Raw genomic sequence first — 19,118 nt, 5'->3', positions numbered from 1 at the left:
TTGTCTCTTCTTTAGTTTTTCAAGCCTGACATTTATTGCATCTATCTCCTGTGGATGTGTAGATCTTCCATCCTGATTCAGTCTCTTCTCCTGGTGAATATCAAAATGGTATACAATACCGACAGGTTGGTAGGTAAGACACATACGCATAAAGTTGCCAAGGTGTCTTACCTACCAACCTCTCCTCCTGGTATCTGTGATAAAGAGGAATGCTCTCTTCTGGACACTTTGTAGCTGTAGCATTTTGGATTTAGTTGTAAATGACGTGAGTACACAAGGATATTCAAGAATAGGTCATCTTGAACATGTGTTTCTTAAGTGGGAAGGGGCTTGATTACACCTGTATAATTTGCTGAGGCGGGCTTTGGAAAAGTTCACATTTTTAGAGATGTGAGATGTGGAGTGGAGTAATCTGTATATCTCATATCCCAGGAGCTTGCTCGGGTTTCTAACGACAATAGGTGTACCCCTGATGGAGATACCCCCTTGTCTTCTATAGTTGTTGCAAAACATCCGACGGTGCTGATGAGTAGTTTGTCTGGGTTGGGCGTGATTCTCCATTTCTTCTCCCAGTATGCTATTCTTTGAAATTCCGTATTCATTTTTTTTATTACCCTCAATGCTTAAGTTTTCCCATTATGGCTGGATGACACTACATGGATAACATCACCAGCAAATTGGGTGAAAATATCGTTGACCTCGGGTTGAGGGAGATAGTTTACATATATGTTGAAGAGTTTCGGGCTAAGGCACGAGCCATGTGGCACTCCAGCTGTTGGTTTGAAAGGCTCTGCCGACTTGCCGATAAAGGTAGGGATGATTTTTCTTACTGATAAGAAGCTGTATATGAATCTGAGAAAAGTCCTGTTGTGGTCCGGAAGGACGGCAAGTTTAAATATGAGTCCGGTGAGACAAAGGCTATCAAAAGCTTTGTATACATTCCTAGCTGCAATTACGGCAAGGTTTCCTTGTTTCCTCAGGCTGTCCACGTCATCGAAGATGACATTGACAGAGTGTTGGGTTCCTCTGTGGGTCCTAAATCCAAACTGTTTTTCAGTACTCCATGTAGTAGTTGAATATAATGGAAATTATTTTCTCAAAGACTTTACCAGTGACTTCCAATAGGGAGATAGGTCTCTGGTTCTCCGGTTTATGTTTGTCTTTGTCGGGTTTTGCAAAGAATATCATCCTTGCTGTCTTAAGTGCCACGGAAAAGTGTCTCGAGGCCAAGATGGCATTAAAGTTATTTACTAGAGACTTTTGCAATTTCGGTGTAAGACCTTTAATTGTTTCACTATTGTACCTGGGAAGCCAGGGGCTTTATTATTCATTCTGTATATGACTTGACTCATCTTTCTGAGTATGGCTGGTCTTGTAAAGGGGTGTTCATCTGCAAGGTTAGATGTATCGATTAATTGTATTGGTTGGAGGTCAGCTCGGTTGTCGTCTCTCCATTCGTTAACCCACTGGTAATGGTTATTGTTAAATCTTCTACTATCATTGTGTGATATATTTTTTCCCCACATATAACCCATCAGATTGGCTTGGTCTTGTGGGTCATTAAGTCTGATATCCACTTCATCATCATCGTCGTCGGTGAAGGAATGTATTAGGTAATTGGTAGGTTTGTGCTTGACCCCTAGAAGCTGGCGCATCTTGCTCCAGAACTTTTCAGGTTGACGTTTGAATTGATTAGTTTGATGAACAAGATATTTCCATATTTTACTTTTGTGTTGTGTGATTAGGGTAATTAATTCCCTTCTCAACCTCTGCAGTATAGCCATTGTGGGCTGTCTCGTATGGTGGTGCCTTCTACACTCTGCTTGATAATTTTTCACGCAGTCCATAATTTCGCTGGTTGGTTCATATTGCCGATAGCTCTTTCATGTATTTAATTGACAACATGCATGAGTGGCCTGTATAATTCTTTAGTGGAAGTAGCTGATTGCCTCGTTAATTGCAGTTGAAGGCCGATTCTCAAGCGAAACAGTAAGGTCTTTGCATAGGTAGTACCTGAAGGGGTCGTATCCTACAGTTTTTAGGTTGGGTTTCGGAGGAGTGGGTATTCTAAATGATGCCTGTAGTGTTAATTTAACAGGGTTGTGGTCTGATCCTACGTTTCCACCAGGGGAAACTCTGCAATGGTATAGGTCACAATCTCTGTTGTCCCCGGGTGAGGGTCGACATATGACTTAAAGAATGGGCTTTGGAATGATAGATTTCTTGCTGTCATTATATTAAATAGTTGTTTTCCTTTTAGGTCACCCAGAGGATGGTCGGCGCATCAGTTGAAGAGTGTGGGCTGATGGGCATAAAAGTCTCCTGCCAAGATTGTTGGAACATTTCTACTCAGTATTTGTTGTAGGGGAATGGACTATATATAGCCGTCTTGAAGGAAAGTATCCAGTTCCAACTATTAACTGACCAGATGTGGTCGTCAGTTCTATTGCTATAATGTCGTCTTCGTCAATGTCGATGTTACGAAATGCATATCCTAGTTTCGCTAGGACGGCCACTCCACTAAGTGGCCCTCTCAATTTCTCAACCGTAGAGTAACCTAGTATCTTCATATTGGTCGGCTCAGAAGGATGATGTCAGGGTTGTAATTGTACAGTTGTTAAAGAAATGTTGAATGTTAATTTGTAAAATTGTAATCCCTATTATTTCGTGTAGTTTGCGTTTTTGCTACGTACAGAGAGTTGGTGTCTGAGATTATAGCTGCAAGGTGTGTGCAAGCTATCCCTACCTGACTCGTCAAGGGAAGGATTATAGTCTTGGGTGGTTTTCTGTGTACCGGATATTGATCTTCCTCACTGTTGCTGGTGATATTAACTGATGCATCAGACTCATCTGACAGCTGTGGCGTGTCATTCACAGCCTCAGTCGGCAAATTCACACTACTTACTATAGGAGACAGTGGGGGCTCCATGTGGAAATGTACTAGTCCACTTGGGGTATCATTGGACACTAATTGTACTTTTGGGTCAGCTTCTACAGCGGCAGATTGTGCATCACTGTCTGGTGCAAGTTCAGGGGCAGTTATTAACTCACTGGTATGAGTTGTTATTTCACCTGGGTCTTCCGTTATGGTGGGCCTTGGTTGTGTGATGAGGTTTGATAATGTGTGGTTGCTGATTAAGGCACATACTTCCTGTATTTAGGGGGCTGGTTCATTATCGTATTCACATTATTTGGGATGATTAGGGGCCTGGCTCCATTTGCTACCTACAATTCATCTAAAATGGAGGAGCAGAGCTTAACATTGGTACTTGCTATCTACTTGGCTAACATGAACATCAGTGTACCTCTCAAAACATCTACTCCTGAGGACCAGGGAGACATAGGGATTGATGATGGTCCTTGGGCTTGGTGCACATCGGTGTTAGGGTTAGGGTGGGGCCCTGCAGGAGGGGCAGAATTCCAAACATTATATTTGGTAGAGGTGGTAGTAGGAGTCCCACTAGATCCAGGTATATTAGGAAAGGAGTCCTGAGACATTTTTGGAGGTGGTTCGGGAGTGGTTTTCTTGGAGTTTTCCTGTTTCTTACCAACCTGAACTTGCTGATTTGTAGATTTCCTGACAGGGCAGCTATGGGAGACAGCATGATGTTTCCCTTTACAAAGGGCACACTTGGGGTTGTTTCTGTTAGGGCAGTCCATGAAAACATGCTCACCAGAGCATGTTTTCACGGACTGCGTTATAACCAAACTCGCAATACTTAAAACATTAAGTGACACTGACAAACCTTTCCATGGAGATCTGGGCTGGTGTACACCTAGTTCCAAAGCATTTCATACCATTTTCACATATGATTTTGGCTCCTTCCGGTGTCTCCAGAATTAATTTTAATGTTTGCTGGATGCTTGAACTTTTATCAAACTTATATGCCTTAAGAAACTTGAACTCGGAATTTTCTTGATTAATTTCTTCAACAAGTTCTTCAGCAGAGCAGTGTCTTATGAAACTGTTGATTCTTGCCACAAATACAATACGTTGTGCCTGGTAGCTCTCTTGTAGAATGGGGTTGATACCCAGATTATATAATTTTTCAAGAACATCATTCTTGAGCAACTGGAGCATCTCCTCTTCAGAGGAGAGTAGAAGTACTGCACCAGAGTGAGTTTGGAATACATCCACTGATGCAACAGTGGAATTGGAACAATTACAATCAAGTATTTCCTTCTTGGACTTCTGGTTATCAGTGACACGAATTCTTACTCTTATTCTCGGCTTGATGCCCCGTAAGGTATAACTGACACATAATTATGCGGTACTAAGAAGAACTTTCCTATACGTCACTCCTATCCATTCTTACTTCAGGTGACTTATGAAGGTCAGCCCCTAAGACAGCCTATCCTCGAGGAGTGAGGATAGGCTGTCTTGCCTATCCTTTTTGCCTTGTATTAAATCGCCAGAGGCAATTTAATACAAGGCAAGACAGGAAAAATAGAAGGACAACAGTTTAAGTAGCGTGAGCGGGATTTGGCCAGTGAAATTATTGGGGAATGGGGAGGGGTTAGGATGGGGTAGGAGGAGGTGGTGGGGTTGAGAGAGGCGGGAACTAGCAAGCTAGTTACAGCCTTTCACTCTTGAAGGGATGGGGCTCGAAGGGACAGCAAGCAAGTTTTCCTCTCAGCTCTGATCAAACTAGAACACAGGATAAAAAAAAATGTAACTTTGGGTCTTAGTCCTCTCGCTGCGCCGTCCTCTTGCAGAATCAATAATAATCATTTATCACCATTTTTATAAAGAATGATTTACTTTTCATATTAAAGAAACATACCTTAATGTTGCGCTTGAGCTGATTCCTCTGTTCTGCACTGACCAGGTAGATGGCGCGATGCTTCAACAAGTGGAAGATGTGGCAGTACACCATAGCGATGAGTACTGTCGGCCCAAAGAAGAGAGTCGACCACAAAATGCGGAACTGCGAACATATGACAAGCATGAAGAAAAAAGTAAACAGAAAAACGAAGAAAAGGAATTTGATAATTTATTCACATTAGAAAAAAGTGTCCATATATGTAAATCACACCACGGACGGGACTTGAACCCGTCATAACGAGGTGGTAGCCACTGGGCCAGCTTGCTACAATAAGATTCGACCAACTAGGTGTATTTATACACCATAGGAAGGTTAGGATAGGCACCACGGAGACCACAAACGTAAGTTTTTACAGACGAATCTCCCGCCAGCTTGGCCGTGACGAATTCTAGCTCAAGTTCCCACAAAGCCCCTCAATAACTCACGAAATCTTAATGACACGATTGCAAACAAACTATACCACGGGCGAGGCTTGAATAAGGGGTAAGAGGGTCGTAACCTAAGTTTCCTATGGTGTATAAATATACCTAGTTGGATCAATCATATTGTAGCAAGCTGGCCCAGTGGCTAAGACGTCGGTCTGGAGTTTTAGGATTCTCTAACCACGGGTTCAAACCCCGCCGGCAGTATGATTTGTTTGCCATCGTGTCATTACGATTTCGTGAGTCCATATATATATGTCGTGCCGAATAGTTAAAATTAGTCAATTAGCAAGAACTCATTTAAAATTAAGTCCTTTCTAAATCTTTCTCTTATACGTTTAAAGATATATTGTTTTTCATTTATGTTAATGTAAATATTAACTATTTTGTATCAAAAAAAATTAGAAAACTTACCAAACCTTATCATAACAAGCGCAATTTAATTTAGCCTAATCCAACTAAATATATTTTACATGGGTTTACAAAGATTTAATAGTAAACAAACAAAATGAAATATTTTATTTTCGTTAGGTTCAGAATGATTTATGCGAAATTACTGCATACACAAATTTTCGCTTGCCTTATTCGGGAAGAAGAGTGTTGCTATTTAAGCCAATATCGCAAGTTTTACCTTTTGAACACAACATATATATAAGTAGAAAGACTTGGAAATCATATAAATTTGTAGGGAAAGTATGCGGAGTAGGGGTCGTCCTCAAAAAGGCTGCAGAGTGGGGAGTAATGAAGGTTTTGTGGGTGAAGTGCTTGGACTTGCAGCAAGCCTGCATGAGCGTGTTAGAGAGGATTGAATGGAGACGAATGGTTTTTGGGACCTGAAGAGCTGTTCGAGTGAGAAAAGAGCAATATTTTGTGAAGTGATTCAGGGAAATCGGTTACCCGGACTTGAGTCCTAGAAATGGGAAGTACAATGTCTGCAATTTAAAGGACGGGTTTGGGATATTGGCATTTTGGAGGGATATCCAAATTGTCGTATCTGAGAGCCTCTGCAAAGACTGATTAAGTGTGACTGATTATGTATATATATATATATATATATATATATATATATATATATATATATATATATATATATATATATATATATATATATATATATATATATATATATATATATATATATATATATATATATATATATATATATATATATATATATATATATATATATATATATATATATATATATATATATATATATATATATATATATATATATATATATATATCTATCTATATATATGTATATATATATATATATATATATATATATATATATATATATATATAGATATATATATATATATATATATATATATATATATATATATATATATATATATATATATATATATATATTATTATTATTATTATTATTAGCAACACAATGGCCGATTCCCACCAAGGCAGGGTGGCCCGAAAAAGAAAAACTTTCACCATCATTCACTCCATCACTGTTTTGCCAGAAGGGTGTTTTACACTAGTTTTTAAACTGCAACATTAACACCCCTCCTTCAGAGTGCAGGCATTGTATTTCCCATCAACAGGACTAAAGTCCGGCCTGCCGGATTCGCTGAATCCCTTCATAAATGTTACTTTGCTCACACTCCAATAGTACGTCAAGTATTAAAAACCATTTGGCTCCTTTCACTCCTATCAAACACGCTCAAGCATGCCCGCTGGAAGTCCAAGCCCCTCGCACACAAAACCTCCTTTACCCCCTCCCTCCAACCTTTCGTAGGCCGACCCCTACCCCGCCTTCCTTCCACTACAGACTGATACACTCTTGAAGCCATTCTGTTTCGCTCCATTTTTCTCTACATGTCCGAACCACCTCAAAAACCCTTCCTCAGCCCTCTGGACAACAGTTTTGGCAATCCCGCACCTCCTCCTAACTTCCAAACTACGAATTCTCTGCATTATATTCACACCACACATTGCCCTCAGATATGACATCTCCACTGACTCCAGCCTTCTCCTCGCTGCGACATTCATCACCCATGCTTCAAACCCATATAAGAGTGTTGGTAAAACTACACTCTCATACATTCCCCTTTTTGCCTCCAAGGACAAAGTTCTTTGTCTCCACAGACTCTTAAGAGCACCGCTCACCCTTTTCCCCTCACCAATTCTATGATTCACCTCATCTTTCATAGACCCATCCGCTGACACGTCCCCTCCCAAATATCTGAATACATTCACCTCCTCCATACTCTCTCCCTCCAATCTGACATCCAATCTTTCATCACCTAATTTTTTGTTATCCTCATAACCTTACTCTTTCCTGTATTCACTTTCAATTTTCTTCATTTACATACCCTACCAAATTCATCCACCAACCTCTGCAACTTCTCTTCAGAATCTCCCAAGAGCACAGTGTCATCAGCAAAGAGCAACTGTGACAACTCCCACTTTATGTGTGATTCTTTATCTTTTAACTCCACGCCTCTTGCCAAGACCCTCGCATTTACTTCTTTTACAACCCCATCTATAAATATATTAAACAACCACGGTGACATCACACATCCTTGTCTAAGGCCTACTTTTACTGGGAAATAATCTCCCTCTTTCTTACATACTCTAACTTGAGCCTCACTATCCTCGTAAAAACTCTTCACTGCTTTCAGTAACCTACCTCCTACACCATACACCTTCAACATCTGCCACATTGCCCCCCTATCCACCCTGTCATACGCCTTTTCAAAATCCATAAATGCCACAAAAACCTCTTTAGCCATATCTAAATACTGTTCACTTATATGTTTCACTGTAAACACCTGGTCCACACAGCACCTGGTCCACACAGCACCTGGTCCACACCCCTCCCCCTACGTTTCCTAAAGCCTCCTTGTTCATCTGCTATCCTATTCTCCGTCTTACTCTTAATTCTTTCAATAATAACTCTACCATACACTTTACAAGGTATACTCAACAGACTTATCCCCCTATAATTTTTGCACTCTCTTTTGTCCCCTTTGACTTTATACAAAGGAACTATGCATGCTCTATGCCAATCACTAGGTACCTTACCCTCTTCTATACATTTATTAAATAATAGCACCAATCACTCCAAAACTATATCCCCACCTGCTTTTAACATTTCTATCTTTATCCCATCAATCCCAGCTGCCTTACTCCCTTTCATTTTACCTACTGCCTCACGAACTTCCCCCACACTCACAACTGGCTCTTCATCACTCCTACAAGATGTTATTCCTCCTTGCCCTATACACGAAATCACAGCTTCCCTACCTTCATCAACATTTAACAATTCATCAAAATATTCCCTCCATCTTCCCAATACCTCTAACTCTCCATTTAATAACTCTCCTCTCCTATTTCTAAATGATAAATCATTTGTTCTCTACACTTCCTTAACTTGTTAATGTCACTCCAAAACTTTTTCTTATTTCAACAAAATTTGTTTATAACATCTCACCAATTCTCTCATTTGCTCTCTTTTTACATTGCTTCACAACTCTTTTAACCACTCTCTTTTTCTCCATATACTCTTCCCTCCTTGCATCACTTCTACTTTGTAAAAACTTCTCATATGCTAACTTTTTCTCCCTTACTTCTCTCTTTACATCATCATTCCACCAATCGCTCCTCTTCCCTCCCGCACCCACTTTCCTGTAACTTCTGCTGAAACCTCTAACACTACATATTTAAATCTACCCCATACATCTTCGACCCCATTGCCTATGCTCTCATTAGCCCATCTGTCCTCCAATAGCTGTTTATATATTACCCTAACTGCCTCCTCTTTTAGTTTATAAACCTTCACCTCTCTCTTCCCTGATACTTCTATTCTCCTTGTATCCCATCTACCTTTTACTCTCAGTGTAGCTACAACTAGAAAGTGATCTGATCACGATATATATATATATATATATATATATATATATATATATATATATATATATATATATATATATATATACATATTTATATATATATACATATTTATATATATATATACATATTTATATATATATACATATTTATATATATATACATATATATACATATATATATATATATATATATACATATACATATATATATATATATATATATATAGATATATATATATATATATAAATATTTATATATATATAGTAGGTTGGTAGACAGCAACCACCCAGGGAGGTACTACCGTCCTGCCAAGTGAGTGTAAAACGAAGCCTGTGATTGTTTTACATGATGGTAGGATTGCTGATGTCTTTTGTCTGTCTCATAAATATGCAAGATTACAGGCATGTCTTGCTACTTCTACTTACACTTAGGTCACACTACATATACGTACATGTCCCCATTTATTTATACACACTCATCTGAGTTTTCTTTGATTTTATCTTAATAGTTCTTGGTCTTATTAATTTTCCTTTTATATCCATGGGGAAGTGGAATAAGAATCTTTCCTCCGTAAGCCATGCGTGTTGTAAAAGTCAACTAAAATGCCGGGAACAATGGGCTAGTAACCCCTTTTCCTGTAAAGATTACTGAAAAGAATAAGAAGAAAATTGTCAAAGTGGGAAGTCTGAATGTGCGTGGATGTTGTGCAGATGATAAGAAAGAGATGATTGTGGATGTTATGAATGAGAAGAAGCTGGATGTCCTGGCTTTAAGTGAAACAAAGCTCAAGGGGGTGGGAGAGTTTCAGTGGAGAGGAATAAATTGGATTAGGTCAGGGGTTTCAAATAGAGTTAGAGCTAAAGAAGGAGTAGCAATAATGTTGAAGGATAAGCTATGGCAGGAAAAGAGGGACTATAAATGTATTAATTCAAGGATTATGTGGAGTAAAATAAAGATTGGATGTGAAAAGTGGGTTATAATAAGCGTGTATGCACCTGGAGAAGAGAGAAGTGTAGAGGAGAGAGAGAGATTTTGGGAAATGTTGAGTGAATGCGTGGGGAGTTTTGAATCAAGTGTGAGAGTAATGGTGGTTGGGGATTTCAATGCTAAAGTGGGTAATAATGTTATGGAAGGAGTAGTAGGTAAATTTGGGGTGCCAGGGGTAAATGTAAATGGGGAGCCTTTAATTGAGCTATGTGTAGAAAGAAATTTGGTAATAAGTAATACATATTTTATGAAAAAGAGGATAAATAAATATACAAGGTATGATGTAGCACGTAATGAAAGTAGTTTATTAGATTATGTATTGGTGGATAAAAGGTTGATGGGTAGGCTCCAGGATGTACATGTTTATAGAGGGGCAACTGATATATCGGATCATTATTTAGTTGTAGCTAAGTTAGAGTAAGAGGTAGATGGGAAAAGAGGAAGGTGGCAACAACAAGTAAGAGGGAGGTGAAAGTGTATAAACTAAGGGAGGAGGAAGTTCGGGTGAGATATAAGCGACTATTGGCAGAAAGGTGGGCTAGTGCAAAGATGAGTAGTGGGGGGGTTTAAGAGGGTTGGAATAGTTTTAAAAATGCAGTATTAGAATGTGGGGCAGAAGTTTGTGGTTATAGGAGGGTGGGGGCAGGAGGAAAGAGGAGTGATTGGTGGAATGATGAAGTAAAGGGTGTGATAAAAGAGAAAAAGGTAGCTTATGAGAGGTTTTTACAAAGCAGAAGTGTTATAAGAAGAGCAGAGTATATGGAGAGTAAAAGAAAGGTGAAAGGTAAAGAGAGTGGTGAGAGAGTGCAAAAGGAGAGCAGATGATAGAGTGGGAGAGGCACTGTCAAGAAATTTTAATGAAAATAAGAAAAAATTTTGGAGTGAGTTAAACAAGTTAAGAAAGCCTAGGGAAAATATGGATTTGTCAGTTAAAAACAGAGTAGGGGAGTTAGTAGATGGGGAGATGGAGGTATTGGGTAGATGGCGAGAATATTTTGAGGAACTTTTAAATGTTAAGGAAGAAACAGAGGCAGTAATTTCATGCACTGGTCAGGGAGGTATACCATCTTTTAGGAGTGAAGAAGAGCAGAATGTAAGTGTGGGGGAGGTACGTGAGGCATTACGTAAAATGAAAGGGGTAAAGCAGCTGGAACTGATGGGATCATGACAGAAATGTTAAAAGCAGGGGGGGATATAGTGTTGGAGTGGTTGGTACTTTTGTTTAATAAATGTATGAAAGAGGGGAAGGTACCTAGGGATTGGCGGAGAGCATGTATAGTCCCTTTATATAAAGGGAAAGGGGACAAAAGAGACTGTAAAAATTATAGAGGAATAAGCTTACTGAGTATACCAGGAAAAGTGTACGGTAGGGTTATAATTGAAAGAATTAGAGGTAAGACAGAATGTAGGATTGCGGATGAGCAAGGAGGTTTCAGAGTGGGTAGGGGATGTGTAGATCAGGTGTTTACATTGAAGCATATATGTGAACAGTATTTAGATAAAGATAGGGAAGTTTTTATTGCATTTATGGATTTAGAAAAGGCATATGATAGAGTGGATAGAGGAGCAATGTGGCAGATGTTGCAAGTATATGGAATAGGTGGTAAGTTATTAAATGCTGTAAAGAGTTTTTATGAGGATAGTGAGGCTCAGGTTAGGGTGTGTAGAAGAGAGGGAGACTACTTCCCGGTAAAAGTAGGTCTTAGACAGGGATGTGTAATGTCACCATGGTTGTTTAATATATTTATAGATGGGATTGTAAAGGAAGTAAATGCTAGGGTGTTTGGGAGAGGGGTGGGATTAAATTATAGGGAATCAAATTCAAAATGGGAATTGACACAGTTACTTTTTGCTGATGATACTGTGCTTATGGGAGATTCTAAAGAAAAATTGCAAAGGTTAGTGGATGAGTTTGGGAATGTGTGTAAAGGTAGAAAGTTGAAAGTGAACATAGAAAAGAGTAAGGTGATGAGGGTGTCAAATGATTTAGATAAAGAAAAATTGGATATCAAATTGGGGAGGAGGCGTATGGAAGAAGTGAATGTTTTCAGATACTTGGGAGTTGACGTGTCGGCGGATGGATTTATGAAGGATGAAGTTAATCATAGAATTGATGAGGGAAAAAAGATGAGTGGTGCGTTGAGGTATATGTGGAGTCAAAAAACGTTATCTATGGAGGCAAAGAAGGGAATGTATGAATGTATAGTAGTACCAACACTCTTATATGGGTGTGAAGCTTGGGTGGTAAATGCAGCAGCGAGGAGACGGTTGGAGGCAGTGGAGATGTCCTGTTTAAGGGCAATGTGTGGTGTAAATATTAAGCAGAAAATTCGGAGTGTGGAAATTAGAAGAAGGTGTGGAGTTAATAAAAGTATTAGTCAGAGGGCAGAAGAGGGGTTGTTGAGGTGGTTTGGTCATTTAGAGAGAATGGATCAAAGTAGAATGACAGGGAAAGCATATAAATCTATAGGGGAAGGAAGGCGGGGTAGGGGTCGTCCTCGAAAGGGTTGGAGAGAGGGGGTAAAGGAGGTTTTGTGGGTAAGGGGCTTGGACTTCCAGCAAGCGTGCGTGAGCGTGTTAGATAGGAGTGAATGGAGACGAATGGTACTTGGGACCTGACGATCTGTTGGAGTGTGAGCAGGGTAATATTTAGTGAAGGGATTCAGGGAAACCGGTTATTTTCATATAGTCGGACTTGAGTCCTGGAAATGGGAAGTACAATGCCTGCACTGTAAAGGAGGGGTTTGGAATATTGGCAGTTTGGAGGGATATGTTGTGTATCTTTATATGTGTATGCTTCTAGACTGTTGTATTCTGAGCACCTCTGCAAAAACAGTGATAATGTGCGAGTGTGGTGAAAGTGTTGAATGATGATGAAAGTATTTTCTTTTTGGGGATTTTCTTTCTTTTTTGGGTCACCCTGCCTCGGTGGGAGACGGCCGACTTGTTGAAAAAAAAAAAAAAATATATACATGTATATATATATATATATATATATATATATATATATATATATATATATATATATATATATATATATATATATATATATATATATATATATATACACATATATATATTGCGCTTGTTATAATAAAGTTAGGTAAGTTTTTTAAGGTTCATTTGGTACCAAATTATTTATTTTTAAATTAATATAAATGATAAAATATATCTATACGTATTAGAGAAAATTTAAAAAAAGACTTAAGTTTAAATGAGTTCTTGCTAACTGACCAATTTTGCCTATTCAGCAAGACACGACACACACACACATATATATGTGTGGAGATCAAACACACACACACACACACACACACACACACACACACACACACACACACACACACACACACACACACACACACACACACACACACACACACACACACACACACTCACATGATAACAATGTACAAAATACCGAGAGGAATAAACAAAGTGGACAAAGACAGGATGTTCCAGAGATGGGACACAGCAACAAGGGGACACAGATGGAAGGTGAAGACACAGATGAATCGCAGGGATGTTAGGAAGTATTTCTTCAGCCACAGCGTAGTCAGGAAGTGGAATGAATGGTTTGGGAAGCGATGTAGTGGAGGCAGGATCCATACATAGCTTTAAGCAGAGGTATGATAAAGCTCAAGGTTCAGGGAGAGTGACCTAGTAGCGACCAGTGAAGAGGCGGGGTCAGGAACTAGGATTCAATACCTGCAACCTCAACTAGATGAGTACAACTAGGTGAGTACACACACACACACACACACACACACACACACACACACACACACACACACACACACACACACACACATACACACAAACACACATACACACACACACACAGATCGACTGGGAAAACCTGGAGCCACATGGGGGTCCCGAAACATGGAGAGCCAGGATGTTGGACGTGGTGCTGGAAAACCTCATGCACCAACATGTTAAGGACACTACCAGATTGAGAGGGGAGGATGAACCAGCAAGATTGGACCTTGTGTTCACCCTGGGCAGCTCAGACATTGAGGACATCAAGTATGAGAGCCCCCTAGGAGCTAGCGACCACGTGGTTCTGTGCTTTGAATACATAGTAGAGCTGCAAATGGAGAGAATAACAGGAGTTGAATGGGAAAAGCCTGACTATAAAAGAGGGGACTACATAGGGTTGAAGAACTTCCTGCGGGAGGTCCAGTGGGACAGAGAACTCGCAGGAAAGCCAGTAAATGAAATGATGAAATATGTAACAACAAAATGCAAGGAGGCAGTGGAAAAGTTTATTCCCAAGGGCAACAGTAACAACGGGAAGACGGGAACGAGCCCCTAGTTTACCCCACGGTGTAAGGAGGCAAAAACAAAGTGCAATAGAGAATGGAAAAAGTACAGAAGGCAGAGAACACACGAAAATAGGGAGATCAGTCGAAGAGCCAGGAATGAGTATGCACAGGTAAGGAGGGAGGCCCAGCGACAGTATGAAAATGACATAGCATCGAGAATCAAGACTGACCCGAAACTGTTGTATAGCCACATCAGGAGGAAGACAACAGTCAAAGACCAGGTGATCAGATTAAGGACAGAAGGTGGAGAACTCGCAAGTAATGATCAGGAGGTATGTGAGGAGCTGAACAGGAGATTTAAGGAAGTTTTTACAGTAGAGACAGGAAGGGCTGTGGGAAGACAGCACAGAAGGGAACATCAAGAGGGAATATACCAACAAGTGTTGGATGACATACGAACAACTGAGGAGGAGGTGAAGAAGCTCTTAAGTGACCTTGACACCTCAAAGGCGATGGGACCAGACAACATCTCCCCATAGGTCCTTAGAGAAGGAGCAGAGATGCTGTGCGTGCCTCTAACCACAATCTTCAACACATCCCTTGAAACTGGGCAACTACCTGAGAAATGGAAGACAGCTAATGTAGTCCCCATATTTAAGAAAGGAAACAGAAACGTGGCACTAAACTACAGACCTGTGTCACTGACATGTATTGTGTGCAAAGTCATGGAGAAGATTATCAGGAGGAGAGTGGTCGAACTCCTGGAAAGGAACAAGATTATAAATGAAAACCAGCATGCGTTCATGGAAGGCAAATCTTGTATCACAAACCTTGTGGAGTTTTATGAGAAGGTAACATAAGTAAGACACGAGGGAGAGGGGTGGGTAGATTGCGTTTTCCTAGACTACAGGAAGGCTTTTGACACAGTTCCCCACAAGAGATTAGTGCAGAAGCTGGAGGATCAGGCACATGTAAAAGGGAGGGCACTGCAATGGATAAGGGAATACCTGACAGGGAGGCAGCAACGAGTCATGGTACGTGAAGAGCGGGGTCCCACAGGGGTCAGTTCTAGGACCATTGCTATTTTTGATATGTGTGAACGACATGATGGAAAGAATAGACTCTGAAGTGTCCCTGTTCGCAGATGACGTGAAGTTAATGAGAAGAATTAAATCGGACGAGGATGAGGCAGGACTGCAAAGAGACCTGGACAGGCTGGACATGTGGTCCAGTAACTGGCTTCTCGAATTCAATCCAGCCAAATGCAAAGTCATGAAGATTGGGGAGGGGCAAAGAAGACCGCAGACAGAGTATAGGCTAGGTGGACAAAGACTACAGACCTCACTTGGAGTGACCATAACACCGAACACATCACCGGAGGCACACATCAACCAAATAACCGCTGCAGCATACGGACGCCTGGCAAACCTGAGAATAGAGTTCCGATACCTTAATAAGGAATCGTTCAAGACACTGTACACTGTGTATGTTAGGCCCATACTGGAGTATGCAGCACCAGTCTGGAACCCACACCTGGTCAAGCACGTCAAGAAGTTAGAGAAAGTACAAAGGTTTGCAACAAGGCTAGTCCCAGAGCTCAAGGGAATGTCGTACGAGGAAAGGTTAAGGGAAATCGGACTGACGACACTGGAGGACAGAAGGGTCAGGGGAGACATGATAACGACATACAAGATACTGCGGGGAATAGACAAGGTGGACAGAGATAGGATGTTCCAGAGAGGGGACACAGGGACAAGGGGTCACAACTGGAAGCTGAAGACTCAGACGAGTCACAGGGACGTTAGGAAGTATTTCTTCAGTCATAGAGTTGTCAGCAAGTGGAATAGCCTAGCAAGTGAAGTAGTGGAGGCAGGAACCATACATAGTTTTAATAAGAGGTATGACAAAGCTCAGGAAGCAGAGAGAGGACCCAGTAGCGATCAGTGAAGAGGCGGGGCCAGGAGCTGAGCCTCGACCCCTGCAACCACAACTAGGTGAATTAGGTGAGTACACACACACACACACACACACATACTCATATATATATATATATATATATATATATATATATATATATATATATATATATATATATATATATATATATCTATATATATATATATATATATATATATATATATAAGAACATAAGAACATAAGAAAGGAGGAACGCTGCAGGAGGCCTGCTGGCCCATACTAGGCAGGTCCTTTACAATTCATCCCACTAACAAAACATTTGCCCAACCCAATTTTCAATGCCACCCAAGAAATAAGCTCTGATGTGAAAGTCCCACTCAAATCCAACCCCTCCCACTCATGTACTTATCCAACCTAGATATGAAACTACCCAAAGTCCCAGCCTCAATAACCCAACTAGGTAGACTGTTCCACTCATCAACTACCCTATTTCCAAACCAATACTTTCCTATGTCCTTTCTAAATCTAAACTTATCTAATTTAATTCCATTACTGCGGGTTCTCTCTTGTTGAGACATCCTCAAGACCTCATTAATATCCCCTTTATTAATACCTATCTTCCACTTATACACTTCGATTAGGTCTCCCCTCATTCTTCGTCTAACAAGTGAATGTAACTTAAGAGTCTTCAATCTTTCTTCATAAGGAAGATTTCTAATGCTATGTATTAATTTAGTCATCCTACGCTGAATGTTTTCTAACGAATTTATGTCCATTTTGTAATACGGAGACCAGAACTGAGCTGCATAATCTAGGTGAGGCCTTACTAATGATGTATAAAGCTGCAGTATGACCTCTGGACTTCTGTTGCTTACACTTCTTGATATAAATCCCAGTAATCTATTTGCCTTATTACGTACGCTTAGGCATTGCTGTCTTGGTTTAAGGTTGCTGCTCACCATAACCCCCAAGTCCTTTTCGCAATCTGTATGGCTAAGTTCTACATCATTTAACTTATAAGTACTAGGGTTACATATATATATATTTATATATATATATATATATATATATATATATATATATATATATATATATATATATATATATATATATATACATATATATATATATATATATATATATATATATATATATATATATATATATATATATATATATATATATATACATGTATATATAAATATATATATATATATATATATATATATATATATATATATATATATATATATGTATATATATATATATATATATATATATATATATATATATATATATATATATATATATATATATATATATATATATATATATATATATATATATATATATATATATATATATATATGCAATAAGATCACAGTAAACAGGTGATTTCAAAATATGCAAAACAACCACTCTGAAAGAATAGAGAAATTCCAAGCGCTTTCGTGACTACTCACATTATCAAGGAACTATGAAAGTGAAGCATCCAAGGAAGCTATATAAGGGGTCGGCCAGCACCTCACTATCAGATCCCACAACGGTTAAACACGTGACGCGCGGCGAGCCAACTTGGACAGGTCCTTTGCAAAACTCACCCCCAAGCTATTTATTTGTCCAGTGTATTATTAAATTCTACCCAAATTCTATTAATTATAAATGGATCTAATTTATATAAACCAAAGGAAATATTCATATTATTGTCAAAACTGCTTTTTATGAAACAAGATTCAATTATATTCCTGTCGACCATGGACTTGCTTGATACTACTTTCTCAACTATTGAAAATCAATTGGATGGTTAAAATCTCTTACATGAATAAATAGAGCATTGGAATCTTGTCCAGTTCTAACGCTATATTTATGTTGTTTTAATCTTAGTTCGAGATTTTTACCAGTTTGACCGTAATAAACTTTATCGCAAATTTTACAAGGAATCTTATAGACACATCCATCAGCATTTTGGGGGGAATTCTTAATCAAAAGTTTTTTTACTGTATCAAGATTTTTGAATACAACTTTAATATTAAAAGTCTTAAGAAGAGAAGGCATATCAACCAAGTTTTCATGGTAAGGGAGAACCAACATATTTTTAGTTGAATAAGGCTGGTTGCCCTTTTTTGGATTATAAAAAGTGTTCCTAGCAATTTTAAGGGATTTATCAATTACATTTCTTGGGTATTTTAAATCATTACCTATTTCATAAATTTTGGATATTTCCTCATCTATGAACTCAGGACTACAAATTCGTAAAGCTCTCAAAAACATTGATGAGAAAACAGACAGTTTGACTCTATCTTGATGCGAGGAATAATAGTGGACATAGGAACAGTTATTTGTAGGTTTTCTGTAAATTTTAAATTTGAATTCAATATTACCCTTAATAATTAAAACATCTAGAAAAGGCAATGAGTTATTTTCTTCAAACTCGACAGTAAAGTTTATAGAATGGGCTAAGCTATTTAATTTTCCAAGAAAATGGTGTATATCTACATTTTTGGGCATAAGACACAAAATATCATCAACATATCTGAACCATTTAGCTCTATTAGGGAGGATTGTGTTAAGCAACCTTGTTTCAAAAAATTCCATGTATAGGTTACTAAGAATAGGTGAAAGAGGATTTCCCATTGCCATACCAAACTTCTGAGTGTAAAACTTATCATTAAATACAAATTTTGCATCAACAATGCAAAGTTTAATAAGTTTAATGATAGTAGGAACTGGCAATGGTAAATCATAGTTAACGAGTTCTTCAGATAAGAAACTTAATAAATCATCAACAGGAACTTTCGTAAACAAGGAAGTAACATCAAAAC

At 38.9% G+C, this 19,118-nt stretch overlaps 1 protein-coding gene across 1 annotated transcript in view; it reads right to left on the bottom strand.

Moving 5' to 3' along the window:
* The window catches only part of LOC128703353 (adenosine receptor A2a-like), an 84,279-nt gene that overhangs the window by 44,900 nt on the left and 20,261 nt on the right, over positions 1-19,118 (bottom strand). The window contains exon 7 of the mRNA XM_070085363.1: positions 4,785-4,928. Within this exon, the coding sequence (XP_069941464.1) occupies positions 4,785-4,928 (144 nt within the window). The remainder of the gene's footprint in view (positions 1-4,784; positions 4,929-19,118) is intronic.

Source organism: Cherax quadricarinatus, chromosome 15 (genome assembly GCF_038502225.1).
Source record: "Cherax quadricarinatus isolate ZL_2023a chromosome 15, ASM3850222v1, whole genome shotgun sequence".
Lineage (NCBI taxonomy): Eukaryota > Metazoa > Arthropoda > Malacostraca > Decapoda > Parastacidae > Cherax > Cherax quadricarinatus.
This window is presented reverse-complemented; position numbering and strand designations above follow the sequence as displayed.